The sequence below is a fragment of the Larus michahellis genome, chromosome 2 (assembly GCF_964199755.1).
Source record: "Larus michahellis chromosome 2, bLarMic1.1, whole genome shotgun sequence".
NCBI lineage: Eukaryota > Metazoa > Chordata > Aves > Charadriiformes > Laridae > Larus > Larus michahellis.
This window is the reverse complement of record NC_133897.1, coordinates 30598720-30618844: the sequence shown is the minus strand read 5'-3', so window position 1 is coordinate 30618844 and position 20125 is coordinate 30598720. Positions and strand designations below refer to the sequence as shown.

Below are 20125 nucleotides of genomic sequence, written 5' to 3'. Positions count from 1 at the left end.
AATAGCGTGGCACAGGCATCATCAGATCAAAGACAGAGGGATATAATTTATCAACAGAACACACAGGGCACCACGGAAAGAGGATTCAACCCACCGAACATACTGCTGTACTAAGAGAAGAAAACGTTCACGTGACTTTTCTCCAGGGATTAGTCTCCAAATAAAAAGAAGTAGCCGTTTTCTGATTATGATTGTTTAACCTAAATAAATACTTTTTCCCATGCTGTCGAGGCTGTGCTCGCTAGGGAAGCCTTCTGTTTTTAGCAGTTATGTGTAAGACATGAGCACTGGTAAGGGTATGGCATGGACTGTCTTCTGCTAAGTAGAAATTAAAAGCAATAATCTACCTACCCACAGTACGAAACATTGGACTGACATGGTTTTGGTATATAATATTTAATACACCGTATTACAAACTATATCCTTAGGATTGTTCAGTAATAACTCATTCTAATTCCAGGACAAAGAAAACACTTAAAAAGTGAAACCTTTCTCAGTTTTCAAAGACAGAAGTGTTCTAATGTAGAAATATATTACTTACAATTAGGACTGTATGCAGTTTTATTTCTTGTGAAAGGCATATTAAAATAATAAAAGGTTGAGAGTGGAAGATGAGATAGGTTACACTCCTACATCCCAACAGCGTATGTGACCTTCAGCAAAAGATTAAGCCTCCTTTGAGCCTCAATGTTCTCATCTGTAAAGGAATATATTTTTACTAACCTATTTCTATATCTAGAATCTGACTCACGTAAGTGCTTGCATTTAAGCAGCGCTTATCAGAACTCCCTTCTTGTAAACTGTTTGGGATCCCCTAAGTAACACAAAATAAAACATCACGCTATTTCTAACTGATTTAGTGTATTTTCAGAGCTTAATCCTAAAATCCGCATCTGACTTCAAGCAGTATTAATTTAGATTTCTTTTTTCTGAAGTGATTGTCTATAAACACAAGTGTTTACACATTCAAAAGAGAATGTTTCCCCTTTAAAATTATGCTTTGCCATCTCTTCTTACGTCTTTTCCATTTTGTATCTAGAAGGTGGCATTTCCTGACTGCACCTTCAGCCACGTTTCAGAAGTACGCTGAGGGAGTCAGCAAGGCTGGGCTGAAATAACCAGAACATTATGAAATTAAATACAGACCAGGAGGCACCATTCTAAAGCTGAATGTTTTTAATATTTATTGTCATTAATTTTTATCACTTCAAAGCTGTTTAGTTTGGCAGCAGAAAAATTGCATTTTCCTAGAATGAGTTAAAAATATCTATATGAAAGTTTTCAGATACTAATAGCTTCTATCTGCATCTGCACAGCTGCGAAAATGCAAATAACAAAAGCGTATTTTCAAGGATCAAAATACAAAAAGCTGCACGGAGATAAAAATGAAAGTATATTTTTAAATACTTCCTTCATACTGCATTTTATTGGAACACAAATTCTGTCTTGTGGAACACAAATTCACTGATTCTGAAGTTCCCAGAGCTTGATGCTGGGGAAACGGATGCACACACGCTGTACCTTGGTTAAAGACGATGCCTGAGCTGTCTGGCAACTCTCGTCTGCTGAGACTGACTCGGGACAAAATGTGAGGCTTACACACATCACAGTACAGAAAACAAAACTGGCATTATTAATTGCGAATTCCCAATGAAAACCTTATACCTAGGTTAAAATGGCACTGGTGAAATGAGATTAAGCCCTTAAGTGTATACTATTACTTGTGTTCTTTTGCCTAGCAACACAAAATGATAGAAAATCCACCGTCAGATTCAGAAAATAAGGAAGCGCCACAAAATAAGGAGTACTTTCAACTTAATTAGAGAATGAAATTGTTGGGTCACAAAAGGTGTCATGCCGACAGTCTCACAGCCTTTCAGTAAACGCACTCGCCTACCAATCACCATACGGACATTTACAGAGCAAAGGAGCCACACGGCGCTGTCATTTACAAATATCATCCACTTCCATCCTGAAGGTGGCTTAATAGTACAAGTTAAACTATCGGGCTAGGGGGAAAAAAAAAAAAAAAAAGGAAAGAAACCACTTCCTCCACTTTAAAGGTTCAGTTAAAATTTGTACCCTTGTGGATTCAAGGTCACATCTTCAAAACAGTCCTTAAACTAACAAACATTGTACCTTGCTATTATTTGTGGATAACTTTTTTTGTGGTTCAGTAAGTGATTTACAAATGCAATTAAGTTCACAGCCACCTTCAGTAGCCTGGCTAGCAGTTGTCCCGAAAACTTTGTGAAAGTAAAAACAGAGCTCCACACAAAGACAGGCTAACCTAACCTCCTAAATTGCCTCTAACTGACAGGTAATTGCTTACTATCAATGTTTTAACAAGCCTGAAATTACTTTATGCATCAAAATTAGAAGTCGCCGTGTTCCTCATTCTAGCAATTAATGAGGATAGATATATGCCCACTATATACGGAGAAAATGGGGTGTGAAGAAGAAAGGTGAATTCTGAAGGAGGTAGGCTAATAAATTAAAAAAGAATAAGAGAAAACGTTTTTCCTTTATAAAAGTATAGCATGTAGGTCAGCTACATCTTCACAGCAACAAAGCTTGATTAGGCATTTCCATACCTGAAACATGCCTGCTTTGTTCTTTAATAAAGTGATCTCCATCTGCTCATGCCCTTGGATTGTTTTTATTAGTTTTTTTTCAGCAGTACAGCTGGCTGTGCTCAAGCCCTACATCACTCTGCATTTTCCTGTTTATAATTAACTAATTATGCTCTAATCAATAGTGTAGATACTGATTTTACAATGTAAATGAGATAAATGAGATAATGGCTGGGGTCAATCTCATTTTATTTACAAAGCCCAGCACACACATCCAATCTCATTACATTGCATCTACCTGCACAGGAGGGAGTCTTATCAGTTGGCCTGCAGAAGTCTTCCTGGGAGCACTGGGGAAAAAGACCCGTGCTTTTACAGAGGAACAGGGAATGCAAAACCTGCCCGTCGCTGGCACGCTTCTAAGTCACTGGTTAATATCATCAAAAACCACAAAGAGCTGATTCAGCCAGAGTGAAGAAACCTGTTTTGCATTCACAAGACAGCACCACCCATCTATAGCTGTAAAAGTAATTACCTACATGTCCCTGAAACACAACATTAATAAGCTAATCTTTAAATACAACTTTCCAAATATGCTTCAGAGGCTACAGAAAATCTCTCACTTATGTACACATCACTGCACACTGTCTGCAGTGTCATGCCAAAAGGTACCATGTTGAACAAAATACAAAATTGCAAAATATACATGCTACTCCCTATCCATCACAGCAGCTTAGATTTAGTTTAATGGCAAAAAGATACGAAACTTTGATACACTATTGACAAACCAGCATCACCATTAAAACTTGTCATATAAGCCTTACTCTGGCCAACTCAGAAGTAATTAGAATAAAATTAGAAGTAACCTAAACCAGAATTTTTAAACTCTCGGAGAACTGCAGGAGGATGGTTGTGCATTCGCTCACCCATTAGTTGGGGGGATGCAACACGACGGCTTCTCCAGGATCTGTGCGGATTTGACTTTAACTATTGATATAAGTCTTTCCTTGTTGGCTTGTTCTGGACCCCATTTCTGACTAAAGGCTCTCTACCCCCGAGGAAGAGATGCTTCTTCTCAGGCACTGCTCTCTCTCCCCTTTAATCCCTCAGTCTCAAGAGCCGGGCCCCCCCGAAACTGCAAATAGATGGTGACACGCACAGACGGGTTCGTTGTAGACTGCAGCACATTCTTGGGTTCAGATGAACAATTAAAAACCAGCGACGACAGTTTAAGGCACTGTCATCATTTTGTTTCTTGTTAGTGGCTGTATGATAGATCCAATGGAAAGGAGCACGTCAGCGTTCCCAAAGAAACAGAGTTAAGCTGATGTAGCTCAAGTGAATTCAAACCGTAGAACCAAGGTCACTGACTCTGGACTGGAGCAGCTGAGGAGCGCTCCTGGGACACCTAATTGCAACCAGACCATGAAAGTGATAAATTCTGGGTGATAGGAATGAATACTATGGGAGAGGTTTTATCTGCCGCTCTTACATGTAATGTCAAAGGTGGCACTTTCCTGTGCCCTTATTTAAAGAATAAAATTAATTAAAGATCTAATGGTGAAATAACTGTATAATCATATATTTAGTGCACTGTTATTAATGCTGTCCAAACCCTACATTCATTCTACTTACTGAAGGAGGACCCAAAACAATAGTACTTTTTCATTATGGAGTAGGTGGAAGAAATTCTTCTTTTTAGCCTTCTCTTCTGACATCTCTTGAAACAAAGTGAAGATAAGCGAAGATACGTCTTCGTATCTTACCCTGCCATTCTACACCACAACTCTTCAATTCAGCCCCATGGATTCCAACAGAAGTTGCTTCCACTTTGCTGCGATATGTCACGGGCCAGGCACGAACCAGAAGTGATGCAGGGCTGCATTTAAACTCTAATTTAAAATGTAAGATCTAGATACTTAGAAATTCTTTTGTTTTCAGGCAGAATATTGTCAAAAGGGAAAAATACATTAAGTATAAAATGGAAAAAGCTGTTTTTCCTCTTCCTGATTTCTACACTTTTTCCCTTGCCAATAAGGGGCACAACGATAACAAATGGATGGTCAAGTCATCTTGCAGTTTCCGTTCTACGGAACAGTTTTAAGAAACTGTTAGCACCAGGATAATTTAAAAGTCTCTTCACATAGGCCAGCCAAGCTTTACGTGACTTCACCATCAGGAGCGTGACAGATTCCAGCACTAAAATTCTTACGTGACTGCAAATGCATACAATGTTGAATACAAACCAGGATATAACCCAATTATATATCCCTTTCAAACACAGGTACTGGTTACCCTGAAAGGCTCTCTACCTCCAAAGATGCTCAAAATTCAACCATGCATAACTCTAAGGAACTTGATCTAATTTCAGAGTTAGATCTAACTCTGCAGTCAGGCCTGCTTTGAGTGGGTGGTTAGAACAGACGTCCACCAGAGGCTCCTTCCAACCTGAACCTTTATGGATTCCAGCATTTCCACAATTTTGATTTAAATAAATGAAATACTCATTCTGGGAAGGATAATGCTTATGGTAAAAGCCACATTCAAATTTCTATTATGCAGGCATACAAAAGAAGTCCCTGACTTCCATAGTTTACAATGTTAGATGAGAAAGTAGACTACTGCCCTCTCCTGTTATCCCTGGAAGAGAGATGGGCATGGCTACTGTTGAAAGGTGAGAGAATATAGCAGATGCAGGATGATTATTACATTCTATTTTTCGTTGCTACCTCCTATTTATGAAGAGCGTATGGGCAGGATGTACATATGGCCTGGCAGAACCAGATCGGCTAACAGTAGTTTCACGATAAAGAACCTACACAGTTTTGGATGTGGGAAATTGCATAATCTCTAACTTGCTCAAATTTCTGTCCAAATCCAAGGGTATTAATAAATTGACTATTTTTTCTCTTTAATATACAATAATCCTGTGGAAACGCCTTCATCCACTAGAAGGATCTATGCTGACCTTTTCAGCATCTGCTACATGAATTAAGTTTTTAAAAAATCCTGTCTTTAGCACTAGTTATAATACATAACAGCAGGAATTTCTATCGCTTTGACCTCTAGGAAGTTCTACTTTAAAGCCAAAAAAAAAAAGGCAAACAAAACATTTTATCTATAATTTCAAAAGGACAAAAAACATTTTATGTAGCTTCTACTCCCTACCCCCTCAGACGCTTATCATCATATAATCTAAGCATCAAATACTTCATTTTAACAGAACTGACAAATAGTGTCAATCATTTATACCACAAATGAGCAAAAGAAAAAAAGCATTAATCTGGCAGACATTTGTGTAGCTAAATTTATTATGCTAAACCCCAAACTGCCACCTCTCCTACTTAAATTAATTAATATTTTTTAATACAAAACCAAACAACCTCCCAAATTCAAAAACCTAACACTGATTATTTACAGTTAAGGAAGAATATGAATTGCTTTTTTATAAATGGTCCACAAGTCTGTTTCATGAAACTTAGTTCGCATGTACACAATGAATTAGAACACTACAAAGAAACTTTATTTACTATACCTGTACGTGAACAGCTTCCTTCCAGCAAGAAGTGTTCACTTCTCTCTCTCTGTCATAGTAGGTCAAAACTATAAACACACGGCTTTGATACATTATTTTGCAAAACTCATTAAGGGCCCACGTATACAAGGGCAATATAACGATGTAAACACTATGTCAAACGTGTTTGCTTTTGTTCATATTATACAGATACTGTATAGAACTTATATTTATAGTATTTTTAAGTTTAAATTAAGTATTTCTGTGAAGCCAATGCCTCCAAGACATGTATTAAGATAATGCTACACAAATTACAGCCCCCAAAACGTCCAAAATATTTTCTTTCTTGGGAAAACTGGGAAATTCTGAAAGAACCAGGATAACCCCCTTAGCAAAATGAAGAGTATAAAATTTAAGAAAGTTATCAGCAAATGCTGCATCACTTTTTCTGAAGCACATACTAGTTGTTATACATGATCACACTTGTAGTGCCGTTCTCAAGTACTCAGACTAATAATGATACCGAATGGTGTATTGTTTGTGAACTACTAGAGAAGTCCATTATAATTTTGAATATTGCCATCAAACTTCTTTCAAAAGGTGAAATATCAAGTGTTAACATCTGGCTTTCCAGAAAAAAGAGAGGCAAGTGACATAATGAGTCATACGAATGAGAGAGGGAGGGAGAAAACTAAACTATTACCTAATGTCAAAAGAAAGTGTCAAGATAAAAACAAAATCCTACAAAGAAGCTGTACTGGGGAACCAACAGACAAAAAAACAGCAGGAAATAACCTTAGGATATCAACCATGCCCAGGGGAGTATCAACAATACTCCAACAGTTTTTAACACACGTTAGTCTGTCCTTAAATCCTCCAATAGCAAAGATTGCTCAACTTCCCTAACAAAATTCTCTAGTGCAATTATTCTGTTAGAAAAACCTTTCTCTTGCAAACCCAAATCATCTTGCTACAATTTAACTCATTTTTTGTCTGACCAGAATTGAAAAACCACTTCTTTTTTCCCTTCTTTGCAGCAACCTCTCTCTTCAGCATATCTGTATTCATTTTGCTGTTTGAAGACAGACTCCCCAGTCCCTTCTAGATTAAAGAAATCCAACTATTTTAGGCTTTTTTATTCATTTATGTCTCCTGTAGTCTTCTTATCATTCAATTCCATTTGCTTTGGACTTTCTCTACGCAATTCTTGCCAAAGTGCACAGAATATGCTAGCTGAGACTTTTCCAAGGGTGAAATACTGGCCTTCTGAATATTCAGGAGGAGTACTTTCATGTGTTAAATGTACCACCTCTCTTTGTACATCTCAGGTACAATCAGTTTGATTCATGGTAAGTTTGTGATCCAGAGTCCCCCACACCTTCTTTTTTGAAGACGTATCTCCTAACTACTTACTATCATAATGACACACTAAACAGTGATTTGCCTTTTTCTTTTCCACGCTGCACGCACTTTCTGGATGCTTTTTTAAAATTTCATTTTTAATTCCAACACTAGACCCTCACATTACACTGGTATCACCTGCAAATGTAACCAAACACTTTATTCCAGCACCTAATACACTAAAGCAAAAATTAACAAAAATATAATAATACCGAACTGATCCAGGGGAGTCCTGAGTGGAACCCACTGAGTGGGTACTATTCCAATTTGGCAGTGAGTCCACAGGAACTCCTCTACTCTTCTAATCAGCTACAGATTTTATTGCAGCTTAATGAACAGAATATTTCTGTAGCTTATTTAGCAGAATGTCACATAGAAAAGGATTTTAAAAGTCTTACTAAAGCCAAGATATGCTACACTTATCATTCTCTCCTACTCACAATACCTAGACTGTGTTAGTTTAATAACTGAGCATAAATCACAGTAAACATTACTTTCTTTTTTTCCCCCCCGTAAACTCAGCATGACATATGGGCAAACACCTTTTCTTTCCCCTTCGTCAGCACAGAGTTTGGACATAAATTTTCACTTCCAGAATTCTGGACAAGTGGTCACTAAACTTGGTCTTTTCTTCCTAAAATGGATTCATGGATTCTTAAAGATCAACTTCATGCATTAACACCTATTTCCCAGTGCAAATTTCTTTATTTTTAAGGTGACTTTGTGTGCTTGCCAATACAAAACGGTAAGCATTTCTGATTGTTCAGACAAAAATCTTACTCTGATTATCAACCCACCCCCTTTTTAAAACAAAACGACGTGTTAGACATCAGGTTAATTTTATTTAATATAATATCCAAACATGAAATGCCCTGGTAAGATATGACTTGTAGATAAGTATACACAAATTTGTATATTTCTCCTATTACTTATTACAGCATTTAATTTCTTTCTTAAGTTTAAAAAATATTTTCAAATGGAAATGTGCCTTGATAGATGACAAAAACCACCATATCTCAAGAAATTCAAATATTATATGTCATAATGTTACAAGTGTGATTGCATTTGAGCAGAATTTTTCCGAGCAAGTTCAAGATGAAACGATGAAGATGCCAACACACTGCTACTGTAGATTTAAGAACTGGATCGGTACCATTTGTAGATCAAAATACTATGTCTGCATCTACCAGGATATATAGGGACGAAGACGAAGATCTCAGCTGTCACGCTGTGTGATCACTTCTTCATTCCTTCCCCAAATTACATAGCACTTTCATATTTGTATTGTGAGGAGATAAGCTCGTCCTGGACACTGCCAGAGAAGTAAGCCAAATAAAACAAATGTCTGCATATACTCAAACTTTTCTTTTTTTTTTTTAAATTTTTCAGAAAGCAATATAGGTATAATTCTATTCACTTGGGCGTCTGAAGTCAGAAACAATTAGTTCATACTAATAAGCATAAAATCAATTTTTCCGTGGCAAATCTATTCCTTCAGAATAGTAAGTCTCAAGTGTTTTACAGGTCTCATTATCACGGAACATTTTTTTTTTTTTTTTTTAGGAAACAATCCTTTTTACAGTAAGGTCTATGTACAACACGGTGTTCTATATAGAAATATTCTTATTAAACTGCATATAAGTAGAGCGGCAGGCGGATGGCAAACCGTTGCTTATTTCATTCGGTATCACCATAGAGGAACGCACAATATTTAAGTCCCACAGGCTTCTGTCACTCTTCAGTGAATCCAAGCATTGTATAACATCATTTGCCAACGAAGCACAGGGGAAAAAGACATTACTTAATAAGACAATTCTGACAAGACATTTATCCGGGATTTTTCAACAATGCACATACGAAATGTTCCTGATTAGTGCAAAAAAATGCAGGCAAATTAACTACCTTGTCAGTCCAAATAACAAACCAATCAATTACATTCTATCCAAGCCTGACAAGCAAACTCAACTTTTTGTCATAATAAGCTTATAGTAGAGACAAGGTAGCTGCTTCTCCTTTACTTTAGGTACTCTATTGAGAGCTTTATCCACACTTAAAAATCATATTATAAAAGGCTTCCACGATTGCCTCCGAGGATGAGTTGTGGCAGAGTTGTGTCTCATGAAGGGTATCTACACAGTAAAGTGATAAGAAAAGAATATTAACATTGAAAGATCATAGCAGCTCTGCTCTGTCTTATGAAACATTTTAACATCACACTAAATTCAAGCAATGCGTATGCTCAGATCCAAATAGATTAAGACACTCATATCAAACTTCCACGAGTCTCTCGGTGTCAAAACATTAAACTGAGTTGAGTATAGCATCCTTTTAACTTTTTCTCAATACAGCTCAAAGAACAAAGGCAGTCCACCATAAGACAGAGGAGATTTTCTTTTTTCTTTTTCTTTTTTTTTTTTTTTTTTTTTTAAAATCATACAAGCAAAAATTTAATACAAGTAGGCTTGACTGTGAAACTAGCATTTTCCTCAGATTTGAAACCCACACAAATGCAGCTATGGGATTGACTACATGACAAGCACAAACAACATGGGTACTGTGTTATAACCTTAAAAAAATGCTTGTTTTATAGAACAGCATTTGAAAGAAAGTAAGTCTTAGGATTTAGGAAGCATTAAGTAAAGGAGGGTTTCTTTCATAATGCAATGTAAAAATTCAGTACATGGAAAGCTTTAGTCACTTTTGAAACAATGTCTGCGAGGCAGTAATTCAAGTCTTCACAGCCTTTTTCCCCTACCTGTACATATGTACTTTTCAAGGATGCTTTTTTTAAAAAGAAATAAATACAATTTTAAAGCACTGATTCTCTACGTTTAAACTCTTTAAAACTACTTGCAATACAGCAAATTAATGTAACCGATAGCATGGTGAGATTTTAAGTAGAAAAAAACACCACTTTGTCTTTAAGCTGTGCTGACATATCAAATACACATCAGTTTTCAAAGAAAAGACCTATATGAAGTCTCCACTGCATTATATTTTTTTGTCTTCTACTTTGAAATGTATTAAAGTGGAATTGTAAATAAAAAGGAATTCTAAATTGCTGTCATACTTTCATAAAATAAAAAAATAACAATCTGATGAACAGGAGCAATAGTGTTGCCGCATGTTCCAACAACAGTTCTTTGCAAACTAATTTTAATTTTGAGTGTAAGGACTTTGAGACTAAGCATTAGAGGGACAGCAAGGAAGTAGAACACGTAAATCCATTTAATTTCTCACTTCATCTCTTACTCATGACACCATTCGGATTTTAAATCAGGTGTCCTGACCTGCAATACTGCAGTCCAACTTTTAACTTTTTAAGAAAACTGAAGAAAAGCTGAGCTGAAAAATAGCAATACTTTTAACAATCATCTCATTACAATCCCCTTCCCTTAGTGAGTGCAACTGGTTTTGTTCTGATCAGCTCAGAGTGGGTGAGGTTGGCATGGGTGCACATTCAAGCGCAGAAACACGAGGAGTAGAATTAGCGAGCAATTTGAGATAAGCTCCAGGTCTTTGTGCCACGTCTATCCTCCCAGCAACACCGGATGAGTAGCTGTAACCGTACCATCCATCAGAGCCAGGTCATCAGAATGTGACGGGCTCTGCCCTGTCTGGGATAGGAAGGTGTGGACCTGAATACAGCGATCCATGCTTTAATGCAATTTTTTATTTCTGTTTTTCAAAATGAGCATGTATACATATATACACACGTATATATGTTTGTATATGTTCTCATGTATATGTACTTACAATTGTACTTACATATAAATAAATTTGTATTTATGAATTATTTTCATAGTCAAATTACACTTAGGTAAAGATATGCTTTTGTATATGAAACAAACTTCACAGTTGAACTAATAAAATAAGAGGTTAAATTTTAACAATAAGCTCACAAATCAAAGTAATAAAAGACAAACAAGGCTCACAGAGGAAACTTGTAACTGTAGACCGAAGCCAAGATCCAAATTTGTCTAGTGCTTTAGGTAAGGATGTCAGAAAACAGGCATCAAGCAGGAAGTGTAAGTAACCTATACCTGCACTAGTGATTCCTATAATACTTCTTTGTATTGCATTTTTATTGATAACAATGTATTAAGAAATGTAAAAAAATATTATAATATTTACTGATACGGGACATTTAAAGGGAATTTTTCCATTTCTACTATTTTTAAAATTTGAATTGACATAATTTATTTTACATGATTTAGGGTTATCTTCATCCCCCTCACCTCCAAAGTCTTACTTAAGGAATTACTACTGACTTAGTTTAAACATAGTTCTAACCAGCAACAGATTTGTAAAAGACAAAGGAATATAAATGGATAAATACAATAGCTTTTTTTAAGCTTGTAACCCACAAACTCATCTGGTAAGTGACTGCTGATTTTGGAGAACTACTTACTAAAAACTTCTGGGACCTCCCACATCGGTGACATTTCTCCTATTCTGTTCTCTGCTTTGGCTTTTCTCCCACCCCTACATACCATTTCCCAACCCTGCCTCATCCAAAGAACTGCTCCCATTCCAATACATCCACTCGAATTTCTACTGACTGCCGTAACCAGAGCTGCCTGCAACATCTGAACTTGCATTTTCAGCCTTAGCTGGGAAAAAGATTTACTGAACACAAAAATCTGAAACAAGGACAGCGAGCAAAACTGAAGAGCTTTCCTTTCTCACCAGCAGATGGAACAAACATCAGACAGAAAAAAGCATCACAGGTAATGCCGTAACAGATGCTTTCAACACGGAGGTTCTCAACTGCATATTCGGTCCTTTAGAAGAGTTGCTCTCTCCCAGCTCTCCTTCATTCCAGGACAAAAGTAACTGTGACAGCACTTTCCTTCAAGTTTTGGTACAAAGGGAGAGAAACACACCAGCCTCTCTCACTCTCTTCCGTAACGACACAGGGCTGTAACCTGCTTCCTCCATTAAGTGAACTTTAGGTAATGGGGAGGGGTCTATGAATATGTACAATAATTTCCTTTTCAAAGGAATTTACAGCACAAGAAACCGCACAAATTACTTCAATACTTTCTCCTGGAATTTCTAAAGGCTCTCTTCATTTGCGTAATGGTTACTGAAAAGTGCAAATTGCAGACAAATGTAACGCGTACGTTAGTAGTTTTGATCCTTGTTCTTTTTTAGCCACTGTAATACCTACTTTCATCAGGATAAAACCCTGTTGTGAGAATAATATTTTTGGTTGCTAGCTGGGCACAGGTAAAATACATTTGCAACCACAACGTAAGCTCAGTTTATCTTTCAAGGCCTGAAGGTAGGAAGCTGCTTCAGCATACCTTACCAATTCCGAAACATGAGGACTCTCCCACCAAGTAAGTCTGTCATGCCTGAAGAGGTATTTGGGAACAACTTTAATGAGGTAAGATGGTAATGAAAGAGAGGGAAAATAGAGCTATTTAATTATATAGGAAGTGCTGACAAAGACCAATTTTAGGAGGCAAGGAACCGTATCTGCAGTAAACACCAAACCATCTGAAGGTGATATAAGTAATATGCATTTTTAAAATTCAGGCCACTCAAGGTACACCTCTTGATCCCAGGAATTAGTGTGTACCCACAGCAACATTAAGTACTGAGAGCTACAGAGCTCTTTCGTGGGGGAAAAAACCAACCACAACAGACCTCCAAAACAATGATGAGCAATGTGTCTTCTGGACACTATTAATTACTTCAATTCTTCTCGGTATCAGTCAAGTTATAAATAAATGGTTCCTGAATGGTTACAGATTTCTATTTGCTAATGTACACACCATTTAGCCTGTAAAAAAAAGTTACCTGCAGGAAAAAACATCACAGAACCTGAAGTACCACTGGAACAGAAAAGCTCTGCTTCATCTTAATAACTGGCACACTGGAGCATAAATAGCGACATTTAGAGGTGGTCACTGCAACAAACATGTTGACTGAGGTAAACAAATAAGACTAACAATAGTCCTGATTTACCGAACTCTGTTCTCCAAGCACTACTATGCCCACTTCAAAACAAGAACGCATTTTCAGACTATTCAAAGCCTAGAAGAAACAACATATCCTGTACAAAAGATTAAATAAAATATTGGTATCGCATCCATGAAATGGTTTCAATTGGTAATAAAAGTGTCATTTTCCTTCATTCTGGGCTGTCTTTGTGAATACAAGCTTCTGAGAACCCATGAAAAAAATTTCAGTCAATACACTCAATACTCTACATGAAACCCAGCTTTCTCTTCTAAGAGACTGCATTTACAGACCTTGTCACAACAAGGTCCTTGATGTTATCGAAGCAATTTCAAGATACTTTAATCATTGGGAAAACTCAGTAACCTGACAAGAGAAATGTGGGCCAGGAAGATTTCAGTAACTTGAAAGGAAGGTTATTGACTGATGTAATTTCATTTGGATGCGACTGAATCCAATTGATCTGGTTTTTGCAATGCATATCTCCCCTCTGCAGCTGTCTCTATCTGATTCAGTGTGCAAGTGCAAGGAGTGACTATCCCTTTCCACTTAAAGCAAAACTCTTCCTTCCTCCTGCTCTTACTTTGAATGAGCACACGAGGAGAGCATTTTCGAGTTTAATCTCCGCACTCACTGTAAGAAGAAAATACACTCAACTGAATGCCAACCCATGAATTCAACGGAATCTTGTGACTGCTAGCATAGTCATTACATAGTTAGAAAAACCGGTTGTAGAACATAATTTATTATTAGTACTGGTAGTATTATTATTTACCGAAATACTGAGTTAGAGCTGTTATAACACAAGGTCATATGACAGTATAAACTAATTCTCAATTCCAACTGCACAATATCCTGTAATCTAAACTGTAACAGGCTGTATTTATTTTAAGCACTTGGACGCGTTCTAAAGAAAAAAAACTGATCTGCATGCAATGAGCATAATGATTTACAAACACGGATATGGTATCTATGAACTCATATCTTCCCATTCAAGCTTGATTTACAACAGCTGTAACACAAGTAGGAACTTCACAATTAAAGTTAAGTTTAGACAGCACGAATCGCAAGGAAAAAAATTTGTGGTACAGATGGGGAGTTAAAGCCTTGAGGGGAACTGAGTGGGCCACCACCCATGGATCCTGTCCATGCGCGTCACTGCGCTGCTAAACATCAGACACCTTGTTTACATTTCATCAGAATTAAGGGGAACACCGACAGTGATGCGCACCTCAGACTCCGAGTGATTTACATGTACCAGCGTATTCTTTAACAAAGAGATTTTCTCCAAAATTCAGTACCACTTCTTCAACTTGAGTCATTTTGCCTCTCGTTCCGGAAGTGATCCTTTTCAGATACGTGGATAACTGAATATTGATGAATAATGTAACTGTCATGGTATGATAATGAAACTACAGCTGAATCAGGATGCGGCAACAGATGTTGCCAGCAGTATGTAGCTGGCAGGTCAACTTTAAGACTACAAAACAGAATTTCATGAAACGTCTCTCAGTTTAATGAATGAATGAATAGTAACTGAATATAAATTCTAAATGTTAGGCCTAACTACTGACTGAAAAAAGCTGTTGCTTCAAAAAGAAGCCTTTCATAGTGATTCAAAAAAAAAAATGGAGCCTTCAATTTTAATATAAACCAAAATTTTATATTTAAAAATATTTTAATGTACTAAACTGCTTTTCACTCTCCTGTTTAAATGACTAAGAGTCATCTTCCTTAACATACTGTGATGCAGGGCAAATTTATCAATGGAACATTAGTACAAATAAGCCAAAAGTCAGCAAGATAAAATACAACTAAAATTGACCTGAAACAGTGGAGCTCAGCAGCTTAATGCACCATTTCCAATGTAATGCCTTTACCACATGCTTAGTTTTTCTCAGTTTGTATGCTGTCTTGGTTTTGAAAGCGAACAGATGGGAAGTCTTATTAAATGCGTATCTATCCTGACAGCAAAGTTACACATTATGTTCAATTATTTCACGCAACAAGATGGATTTAACATGCAAAAATGTCAAAGCCACTAAAGAAAAAGGGAAAGGCAATACAAGCAAAGAAATTTTAAAAAGCTATTTTATCTACAAAAGTACACATCAATTTAAGGACGGAATGTTTTACTTTTGAATTATGTCAAAGTTGGTCTTTTAAATCAAAACTTTGTACTTCTCAAACAATTGAAATGTCGTTTTCAAGATACTTCTGATTCCCTACATAAGTATGCATAAGATTTGAAAAGTAAAACTTTGCCTTACAAGAAAGCCATTTCGTACTTCCTCACACAGACTGGGGTTTATTTCCCCCTTGTTTTTAATTCATGAAGGCAGAATGAAGTCAAACAAAAAATTCGGAACTAGCTGGCTTAAGGAGAAAACTGTGAGCTTTCCTCTGATAACTTAATTAGCAATCAAAACACATCTACAAATCAACTGTCAGCCCTTCAGTGCCTTCCCAACTTTTTGTATCACAGAAGATGCTATGACTTCCGCTGTAATTCAGTTTTTATGTCTAATCAATAGACTTTAAAGTTTTAAGAGTCTTGAGGTATCCACAGCGGCAGGAACACGGCCCAGACATGCCCGTAGAAACATTTGAACAGAGAATCCATAATCCCACCCTCAGCACCAACCACTTTGTCTGTCTGATCCCAAAGCAGGCTAAAAAGGCTTCGGATCCTCTTGATGATAATAGTCAAAGAGTATCTTCCCAGCAAGATTATCTCTTGCATAAACTGGGTGTAACTAAATCTATCGCTAAAGTAAGTCAACAGCATAAACTCCATAAAAATGTTTAATTTTATATATTACACAATTCCTTTTTACTGTAAGTACTGAGACTCACTGTACTGTAAGATCAGTGTACTCTTTCTTAAGTACTACATAGATACACTAACATACCATTAAACTTTCAGATGAAATCTAAAGGGTTTTTTAGTTTTTTGTTTTTTTTTTTTACAGAAGTAGATGAAGTAATTTTTGTGGGTTGGCTCTTTAACACAGGGGAGAAATGACTTCCAAAACGAAAATCTAAATTTCATTGCAATGTCTAAGTTTTAACACTCGACAGTTACCACCAGGGTCTAAAGGAGTTGCAAAGCCACTGAACGGCATGGTTTTCATGCTGCTGTTAATGAAAACGCAAGGCTATGCTACTAAGTTAGCCATCGGTTATTGATGGTTTATTGATATCTGTGGAGCATTTAGAACCTCCTCTGTGACTTCACTATGTTAAAATCTATGCGTGACTAACAGAGCTCCACAGAAGGAGCCAAAGTAGGAATTGCCGTTTCCCACTCAGCTGCTCTGTCAAGCACATGTCTAATAGTAAGTGTGAGCTGTCCTGCTGTAGGTAACAGGCTTCACGTAACTATATTAGTCTGCTCAGTTTAAAACACAGATTCAGGGCTAACAGATGCATATTTTGTCCTCCTTTTAAAAAAGTAATTTCTTCTTCAAGACATTTATAGGGTTTTTTCCTCCCAAAACTCCCACTCCTAGAAACCTTAGAACTGTAACTGTTCTACTGTGAGCTATTCAAGTCTCTATAGCATCACGTGGAACCTCTTTACCAAGCTGCTGTATATCATAGCCCAGGTCAAAATCTGTGATGCACTTCTTGCTCTGACTGAGAAACGCAGAAATCATTAAGATCAGGTTTTATTTATAGTTTAGATCGAGAAGATTAATGGCACTACTGAAACTTTATTGTGTATTGGAACATTGTGTCCAGAGAACAAAGGGAAGTACAGTCTCTTATCGCTGTTGCAGTTTAAAAATTACAGTAGAATTTATTACTTCTTAATCATGAATGCTACAAAAAGCTGTATCATGGCTTTGGAAGAGGAAACCTTGGCTTGTCAAAGGAACTGCTAGGCAGAATCCTGCAGGTGGCTGTCATGAAAGGAAAGGTTATCAAGTGAGAGACGGATAATTTTTAAAAGAAAATTTACTCAGAGTTCAGAGAAACACATCATCTTATTGCATAGGAGACGAGGAAATCCAGCAGAAGATCTGTTTGGTTAAGCAAGAACCTTCTCAATGAATTAAATATACAAAATGAATGGTGGTAAAATTCAGAAGGCAAAGCCCCAGATGGATTCAATGAGAAACAAAAAGTAGCACTACAAGAATGTTAGCAGTGAAAGGAACTTCAACAAAAATATGGGTTGAATTTCAACTGATAACACAGAAGGGGCTGATGTACTTGATGCCTTTGTGCTCAACGCCTCAGTTTGCACGGTGAAAACTTGCTCTCAGACTTCCATGCCTACCGATGTGACCCGGGACAGAGGAGAACAGCCAACAGCAGGAAAGCAACAAGTCAGCGTCTACTGCGTTTGCATATATTCCAACCCACGGAGATTATCCAATGGTTCTGAAAGGGATGCTTGTTACCTCTGTTGGGCTCCTTTGTAAGATCTAAGAGACATCACGACAACCAAGGCAGGTCCCTGACAACTGAAAAATGGTAAGACAAGCCCATCGTAAAGAGTTAAGATGTGTCCATTAAAAAAAGGTAGTAAACAGGACCTAGGAAATCACAGGCTGGTCAGCCTCACCCTTGCCCCAGGAAAGATGAAGGAGCATGTCCTCTTGGGATCCATTTTCAAACACATGAAGAACAAGAACGTAACCAAGAGAACTTAGCAAAGATATAAGAAGGACAGATGAGTTGGTCATATTTGAAATGACCATGATGAAACGACTGGCTATGTGAAAGAGGGAAGAGCTGTGGTGGTAACATATCAAAGTCTATACAGCATGAGGCTTTTCAAACAGTCCTGTACAGCACTTGCCTTATCAAGTTAAGCACAAAGCTGGATGAACGGGCTGAAACCCAGCTGGACTCAAAGTGCAGCAGACAATAGCTTGAAATCTAGATGGTGTCCAATAACAAAGTACCACGGGTGGGTTTGTGGGCTAACAAGAGTTCATAAAGAATTATCATAATGAGACAAAATTCACCCTCTGCAACTTTCAGAAGGACACGAAGTTGGGAAGGGTGGCTGACACATTGAACAGTGAAGCTCCAATCCAAAATTTGCTTGTGAAACTTGAGGACTAGAGCAGCAAATAATCCTGGAGTTCGTCAAGAAGTAGAAGGAAACTTTGCATGAAGAGGGGATAACTCCATGCATCAGTACAGAATGAGAAGCAACTGTCTGAGTTGTTCTCAGCCCTGCTAAAAGGACGTGAGGGTTAAAATGAATGTCAAACTCTGTATGACTGAATGAAAGCAGGACCAGCAAACCAAGGCAGGTTATAATTCCTCTCTACTCGCAGCTAATGACACTGTGCTTAAAATGCCATAACCTGTTTTAGGCACCAAGTTCAACAGAGATGAGAAAACAGAGTCCACTTAACAGGTACCAAGATGGCAGGGGGCCTGCAGCATATAACCTGGAAGGAGAGGCTGAGGGAGCTGCCCTTATCTAGTCTGGGAACGAGGACGCTAAGGGACGAGGTGGGGGATCGAGCTGTAACCTGCAGCCACCAAAGGGGCAGTTACACAGCCAGCGCAGACAAACGCTTCTCACTCACCGCTGACCACATCGCATGGGCTCACGGCCACAACCTGCAGCTCGGGAGGTTCCGAGTGGACATTACCAGATGCTTCTTCGTTACAAGGAACAGTGCAGCTGGCTCAGGGGACACTCAGGACTCAGCTTTATGGGAACAGTCAAGTAAGAAGTTATGATAATTTGTTCTTGATATTCTAAGAGCTTTCATTTCAGGTATTAGAAAAACCCTACATCAGCCATTATTTTTAAGTATTGCAGATTCCTGTGATCAGGATGAGAAGCAGCTATGTTGAAAAAAACCCTGCGATGGCCAGTGCCTGGGTCAGTAGTGGATTTCTGTCAGTTACAGGGTATAAGAAATTTGTTTCCCAGCCCTCTTCTAGACAGCACCTGTCTGTCCACACGCCAGCACTAGATATCTAACAGTGTCTAAAACTAATTTATAATCAGTCTCATTGTGCACAAATAGTAGAATATTGTGCCCCCGATGGCATCCTAAAATTCTATGTATTTGTCACAATAAAGGCCCTTTTCTTCGATTGAAAGGCGATTTTATGTTCTACTGAAATCTAGATACTATAAATATTTCACCAAACAAAAGCTACGAAAGGTTATGTGGGTAAGTTTTATAACAGTAAGCATATCTAAAGCATGATTTTAGCCAACAAAAACAACCCAAACAAAACCCAAACAAAGCAGAAAACTTGTATTATTCATGTATATTTATAACTCCACAATAAAAAACTTTACACATGAAATGGCCTAAGTAAAAAGTTCCCAGATGTGTTTACAAACAAAATATAAAGTAAGTCAGAAAACAAAAGTACAGAAAATGTAATGCATTCACTTGCATAGTACATACACGTCCCTGTATTTTAAGATACACATCTTACCACTGGACGGGTTTTTTTAAAGGTCAGAAAGTTTTTCAAACTAATTGATAGGTACAGAAAGGCTGGAAGGATGTGTTTCAAAATATATTTGCTAAAGTTACAAGGCAAACATTTCATATATTCCATTATAATTTCACAATTAATTTTCAGTCTTCTTTTTTTAAAACTTTCTAAAGCGAAAATGACAGGTATCTAAGTGGGAAAGGCCTAAGAATAGAATAAATCTGAAATACACAAA

General features: G+C 37.4%; 1 protein-coding gene across 6 annotated transcripts in view; it reads right to left on the bottom strand.

Annotated features, from left to right (window-relative positions):
- The window catches only part of PHF14 (PHD finger protein 14), a 168300-nt gene that overhangs the window by 57692 nt on the left and 90483 nt on the right, over positions 1–20125 (bottom strand). Inside the window, exon 17 of one of the 6 annotated variants that reach the window (XM_074574763.1) lies at positions 8311–9617. The exons of the other annotated variants lie outside the window; for them this stretch is intronic. Coding sequence (XP_074430864.1) covers positions 9605–9617 — 13 coding nt within the window. The 3' untranslated portion in view covers positions 8311–9604. Of the gene's footprint in view, positions 1–8310; positions 9618–20125 lie in introns of those variants that run through there. 6 annotated transcript variants of the gene reach the window in all.